This window comes from Berghia stephanieae, chromosome 13 (assembly GCF_034508935.2).
Source record: "Berghia stephanieae isolate SIO BIC M18660-M18661 chromosome 13, UCSD_Bste_1.3, whole genome shotgun sequence".
Taxonomy (NCBI): domain Eukaryota; kingdom Metazoa; phylum Mollusca; class Gastropoda; order Nudibranchia; family Aeolidiidae; genus Berghia; species Berghia stephanieae.
The window spans coordinates 35,844,105-35,851,446 of NC_088372.1; the positions used below are offsets into that span (position 1 = coordinate 35,844,105).

The 7,342-nt window shown below is 36.6% G+C and overlaps 1 protein-coding gene across 1 annotated transcript in view; it reads right to left on the reverse strand.

Moving 5' to 3' along the window:
* Positions 1–648: 648 nt before the first annotated feature.
* Positions 649–7,342, reverse strand: part of LOC144958668 (MFS-type transporter SLC18B1-like) — a 7,376-nt gene continuing 682 nt past the window's right edge. Inside the window, exon 2 of the mRNA XM_078890788.1 lies at positions 649–2,323. Coding sequence (XP_078746914.1) covers positions 782–2,308 — 1,527 coding nt within the window. The 5' untranslated portion in view covers positions 2,309–2,323 and the 3' untranslated portion in view covers positions 649–781. The remainder of the gene's footprint in view (positions 2,324–7,342) is intronic.

The following is a 7,342-nucleotide window of genomic DNA, read 5'->3' on the forward strand; positions in this document are numbered from 1 at the left end:
ACAAGGCATATGAAAAGTTCTAGCCAGCATGAAGGATAAAAAGTAATAATTTTCTTTGTTTAGAACCAAGATGGCCGCCGTTGCCGGGCAGCGTGACATCACACTACTGAATCCAATTGTGCCATATAAATGTCCATATTTATTTTTCTAGAATTTACTGGTGTGTATCAAGCACATGACTTGATAATCATGTACTATTAACTCACACAACCCTAAAACCGACTATATCCGTAGTTTACCCGGGCTATTTTTACCCCATGCCTATTTATTACATTTTTATGAGACATATTATTGGCTTGTTATAAATGCTTTTTTTAACCTCAGGAATGAGAAAAATCCAATGTTTGTCGTCACTTTGCCAGTTTAGTTTTATCTTCATCTTAAACATACAACAATAAACATAAGCATAGGGATATTGACCTTAAAAAAGAAAAGAAGAAATGAAAAAGTACACTAACTAACTAAATAAAAAAATACATTAATTAAATGAATATTTAAATAAATATATAATAAAATTATAATAGATAAATAATAAATAAATAAATAAAAAAAACATAAATAAATGAATACATAAATAAATCAATCAATCAATTGATCAAGGTTTTATTGTGTCGTACCAAAGCTAATGTTTTTAGTTTTTGCATGATTGTTGTATAAAACTATCTATGTATATGCTCATTTATAATACATTTTTTCCAATCTTGAAAAACAGCAAAAATCTCTAGGATTGAGTGAGTTAACGCCAAGCGTCTTCGAAACTTTGTTGCCTCATCTCATTCGTTTATTTCTTAGAAGACAGATATCTAGACCCGAAGATAACCAGGCACAAAAGAGATACAGCTACGTTCCACGTCCCCATAACTGTGTATCCGAAGGAATATCCGAGTTGTTGAATCAATGCTGACCCGATCAGAGGCCCGACAACGAATCCGAAAGAATACGCACCGTTCAAGAGACCCGACATGGTAGCGTACGTCGTTGTGTTGTCTTCCCAACCCGATTCAAGTAATCCTAGAATTAAACACCTCGTTGCCGGAGCCACGCAACACCCAAAAGCGGCTCCAATGAGGATCAAACCAGGGATAACAAACGAAGTGGCTAGATGTAAAAAAGGAAACAGCAGTCCAGGACCTACTAAATATATTCCGAGTCCAAAAATTAATTGTCCGAATGTCAAAAGATAGGCTTGAATTCCTTTAGCGTCTGATAGATAACCTAAGAATGGGCAAGATATGACGAAGAGGAAGGGGACTATGGTGAACAATAGACCAATCGCACTGGTGGATAATCCTAAAGGAACCAAGTGATTGGCTAACGTCGCCTCTAAAAAAGTCACACTAGAAGATGCAGTGAGTACATTTACAAGTGCTGCAAGGACTAATCTGTTACGGAGAGGGAATCTTTTCGTAGCAGACTTTCTCTCATCAACTTTCAATGTGAGATCCGGTACAACTTTATATAATACAATTCCATTCAGAACAATTGCTGTTCCAGTAATATAAAAGGGAGTTCCATACCCAGCAAGGTCATACAGAAAACCTCCGATTCCCGGGCCCAGCATAATTCCCACTTCACTTGCAGATTGCAGAAGAGACACCGTTGTTGAGACATGGTCTGGAAATTCATTCGGTGCAATGGTGAATATCGCATTTACATACGCAGAAAATCCGATCCCTTCTACCAAACGACACAACAAGCTGGTGACAATGAAAGGTGTGCCTGGTGGGGATTTGTCCAAAATTCCGTACAGACAATTACAGACGCCTCCAACGGCTAGACCGGATATGACGAAAAATTTGGGTCCGACTCTTGTCATGAGGTAAGCAAAAATCGGTGACGTAATGAATATAACCGCCGGGAAGATACTGAAGGTCATACCTATTAAAGTTAAAGACATTCCTTTTTTCTGTGCCATTTCTGGGAAGAAGGGCGCCAACAGAGATGTTGAAAGTCCAGATAGAAAATGACAGAAGATGCAACACAGTAACATGTATTTCTTATTGCGACTTAACTCAGTCCACTTGAATCTCTCATTTCTCAGATCTTTTGTCTCATTTCCATCATTGTTTTGATTCTCATCACTTTTTGAACTACACACATTTCCTTCTACAACAATTTTACATTGAATAATGATAGCGTCATCGCAATTTTGAACGTTTTTATTGATGCACGTATAATTTGAAGACGCATCGTTGATTTCTACATTTTTATCAAGTTGGCGATCAGCGCCTTGTTCAGCATTTATTCTGTACGTTTTTTCATAAAGGAGAAGAGGCGTCGATTCCGTTGACTTGGAAGATGTTGACATTTTGCTAGACACCTTCTACAGAAATATATACAATTAATAATAATAATTAATACAATTCGAAAATCACTCTCCTGATCACACTGAATAGAATTAGACCGATTGTTGAAAATTATTTGTCACATAGTCAAAGCGGATTCCGGACGGAGAGAAATACTGCAGATGTAGTTTGGACCCACAGATCGCTTGCTGCCAAAACCCTGTCAGAAAAAGTAGAAATAGTTATAACTGGAATAGATATGTCTGCCGCCTTCAATAATATCAATCGCCAATCCTTGTTAAATATTTTGAAAGGAATAGTTATGGAAGATGAAATTAGATTAATCAGATTCCTTATAAGTGAAACCCGGATAACCACCAAAATAATCGGGGCCTCAGAGAATAAATCATTCCTTGGCAACATCGGTACACCACAAGGAGACAGCCTAAGCCCTGTTTTATTTATCGTTTACCTAGAAAATGCTCTAAAAGATGTGCGTAAATCTGTACCTTCGGTCCAATCACGTTTTGAAAACAAACTCCCCATGGAAATTGCATATGCAGACGACATTGACTTTATTGGCCTGAAACAAGTCAGTAAGAGCCTTTAAAATCACCAACTGTACGTTAATAGTGATAAAACAGATGCAACATTATTGTCAAGGAAGAAAGATGGATGAAGAGCCACGAAAAAAGTAGGCCAATAATAGGAGCTAAGGAAGATTTAGAAAGAAGAAAAAGCTTATCGACGGCTACACGAAATAAATTATTAACATATATGGATTAGAAAAGATAAAATAAAAATAATTACTAAAATCAAATTATACACAACCCTTTTAAAATCCCTGATTTTATACAACTGCGGAACATGGGCACTGACTGGAGCCGAAGTGGAAAGATTAGACAGATTCCATAGAAAATAACTAAGAAGAGTCCTGAATATACGATACCCCACAAAAATAAGCAATAAAAAACTGTATGAACAATGTAATGAAAGACCCTTATCCATTCAAATCCTGGAGGCAAGATGGCGGCTTCTTGGGCATATACTCAGAAGAGATGAAAATATACCAGTTAATAAAGCCATGAATACGTTTTTCACCCCATCTGGACACAAGAAATATCAAGTAGACCACCCACGTCAATTTATACTGTCCTCAATAAAGACCTAAAACGCCTTCAAAATAACAAAGAATTAAAACCAAAGGAAGACCTTATGAACTTAGCATCCACAGCAAAAGACCGTGAACTGTGGAAGGAAATGACACAGATGATTAGAGAGGCAGCCGAGGCGTCCCTATCGGATGATTAGGAAGCGAAAGGCCTTAAGTTAGTAAGTCAGTCAGTCATATATATATATATATATATATATATATATATATATATATATATATATATATATATATATATATGATACAGTCGACTTTTAGTAATTGAGAAATACTATGGGGTTACTTTTTATTCCTATCACTTTAGCCATCTATAGTTCCAAGTCCCGTGCGCACGGAGTATCTCAAATTCCTCCAAAGTTACGAAATGTGATTCTGTGATTTTTGCATGCGGGCTCTAATTTTAAGTGACATTACGAATTTTGAATACCGATAGTGATAAACCAAACAGTTTTCTCACAATGCCGTATTCCTTTGATCTTTTTATCGTTTGCAATACAATATGACTCAAACTTTAAAATGTTTACAACTTTCATAAACAAAGCAGTGTGTTTACATTTATTGAGAAATTTTCACTCGTTGTACAGCAACAAATCATGTAATCGATGACAAGGTTGGACAAAAGCATGAATATTGATCTCTCCCATTTGATAAGAAATTTGAACAATACATGATTTAGTACCATGCCGTATTGAACCGTAACCTTCATGGCCTCATACTAACCCCCAAAATATTCGTCATAAAAGAAGACGAAGATCACGGGAAAAGGTTGATGGGAGCGATCTATATTCATGTTTTCGTCCAACCGAGTCATCAATCACGTGATTTGTTGCTGTCGAACGATTGGGCATTTCTGAACAAATGTAAACACCCTGCTTTGTTTATGAAAGTTGTAAACATACTCATGTGTCAAGCTGAACACAATGTCCAATCGTAATGTTAGATTGTTCAAAATCTTTGAACAATTTTCACTATGTAGGTCACTTTGAGCACATTTTGCAATGTGACCGATGACCTAGAGTACATGGAAATGTAATATAGATCATGCCCATTGTGATTTGTAATCTATAGCTCAACCAATGAAATCATTTATTTCCTTGAGCTTATAACAACAACTCACTTTTTACTATCGTTTGGTGATCACCGTCTTCTTTTGTGACGTAATTTTTTGGTCAGTACCAGGTCTTTCGTGTTGAAACGTTAACCTAACATTGAAAATAGAATTTAAAGTTTAAAAAATCATCTAACGAGTTTCTATAGATAGTTTGAAGATGATGTCACTCAGGTCTTTGTTATTGTTTTTTGCCATCCGCGTTTATGAGTAATGCTCACTGAACTGTATTAACCTGACTATAAACGTTCATGGATACACACAGTTTTGTGTGTTTGTCCGTTAAACTTCCGGATGGCAATGTTATGAACTTCTTAGCCAAGCGCATACCATCTATAAATTGGATTCAGTAGCCATCTTGGTTCTAAATAAAGAAAATCATTACTTTTTATTCTTCATGCTGTCTAGAACTTTTCATATGCCTTGTGATCAGAATGTGTAAAAGTAAAAACATGATCAAATTTATGGGGTTTTTTTCCCCCTGGATACTCTTTTATGCTCGCCAGGGAAATATTTCATACGGGCGTCCGCCATTGTTCCGATAGTTTAGAGCCAGTGTTAATAAGTTACCATGCGTCATTAGGAAGGAAGTGACGTTACGACTGTTGAAGAGTATTAAAACATGGAATTTGTGCGTAGCGATGGCTACGATTTGTGACACACTTTCACACGTGCTCGGACAAGCACGATAGAATGCGCCTGGCTAAGGAGTTCACAACATTGCCATCCGGAAGTATAACGGACCAACACACAAACTCTGTGTAACCATGAACTTTTATAGTCTGGTTAATACAGTTTAGTGAGAACAAATCACAAACGCGGATGGCAAAAACAATAACAAAGGCCTGAGTGACGTCATCTGCATACTATCTATAAACAATCATGTGAATGAAATCGACCTCTCTTTCTGATCATTGTTATTGTTTTTATACCACCAGATGGGTGGCTAGTTATCACATGATTTTCTCAATCACAATATAAACGTTTCGTTTACACATAGTTTTCTGTGTTGGTTCTATAGATGATGTGCGCTTGGCTAAGAAACTCACAACATTGCCATTCGGAAGTATAACGGACCAACACACAAAACTATGTGTAATGAATTTTATTGATAGTATGCGCTTGGCTAAGGAGTTCACAACATTGCCATCCGGAAGTATAACGGATCAACACACAAAACTTTGTGTAATGAACTTTTATAGTCTGGTACAGTTTAGTGAGAATTACTCAGAAACAGGGAGGACAAAAAAAAAAAAACAATAACAAAGATCTGAGTGACGTCAACGTCATACTATCTATTGATCAAGCGGTAGAGCAGTGGGTATTTTACTTAGACACATACCGTTGACAGTAAAACTTGCTATGTTTACCAATCTAGGTGTCCTTTCTGTGGTCCCATAACCCACAATATAATACAGTTTAGAGAATCAAACATGAAGTTGAATGTAAAACATGGATTATGTGTCAGTTGTAGTTGGATAAAAATGGAACAATTTTTTATTGTCCATGAATTATCCAAACTCGAAAAATGCAACAAAGATGTTAATAGTCCAGACTTTTCAATGGGAGCGATCTATAGATAGAATGCGCTTGGCCAAGGAGTTCACAACATTGCCACCCGGAAGTATAACGGACCATATAGATAGTATGCAGATGACGTCACTCAGGCCTTTGTTATTGTTTTTGCCATCCGCGTTTGTGAGTTGTTCTCACTAAACTGTATTAACCAGACTATAAAAGTTCATGGTTACACAGAGTTTGTGTGTTGGTCCTTTATACTTCCGGATGACAATGTTGTGAACTCCTTGGCCAAGCGCATACTATCTATATTCATGTTTTTGTCCACCCTAATCGATCACGTGATTTGTTGCTGTACAACGATTGGACAGTTCTCAATAAATATAAACACGCTGCTTTGTTTATGAAAGTTGTTAACATACCCACGAGTCATGCTGAGCAAAATGACGAATTGTGAAGTTGGATATTTCTCCAAACTGTGAACACTTTTCATTATGTGGGTTGATTTGAGCACAAATTTCAATGCTACCAATCACATCGAGCACATGGAAAGGTAATACAGGTCATGGCCATTATCTAACTTGAAGAAATCCTATTCACTGTCTTCGATAAAGTATGTATAGATAGTATGCAGATGACGTCACTCAGGCCTTTGTTATTGTTTTTGCCATCCGCGTTTGTGAGTTGTTCTCACTAAACTGTATTAACCAGACTATAAAAGTTCATGGTTACACAGAGTTTGTGTGTTGGTCCTTTATACTTCCGGATGACAATGTTGTGAACTCCTTGGCCAAGCGCATTCTATCTATAGATAGTATGCGCTTGGCTAAGAAGCTCATAACATTGCCATCCGGAAGTATAACGGACCAACAAACAAAACTATGTGTAACCATGAACTTTTCTAGTCGGGGTAATACAGTTTAGTGAGTATCACTCACAAACGCGGATGGCAAAATACAATAACAAAGGCTTGAGTGATGTCATCTTCGAACTATCTATAATGTTATGAATTGGATCCGTGTCACATTTTAAACAATTAATACACGCTTTCTAGAACAGTGTTCATTCCTTCATTGTTTTGAGGGCAAAGGTCAAATATATGATTGTAAACTAAAGCACGCTTTGTTTTGATTCTTGCAGTTACAAAGACTTGTTAAATATTGTTGTTTTGGCGTTGAAATGACCTAAATAAGTCGCAAGCGAAGTAAAATCCTTTTTAAAAAAATAACACAAAACATACTTTGTTTCATTAATATAAAT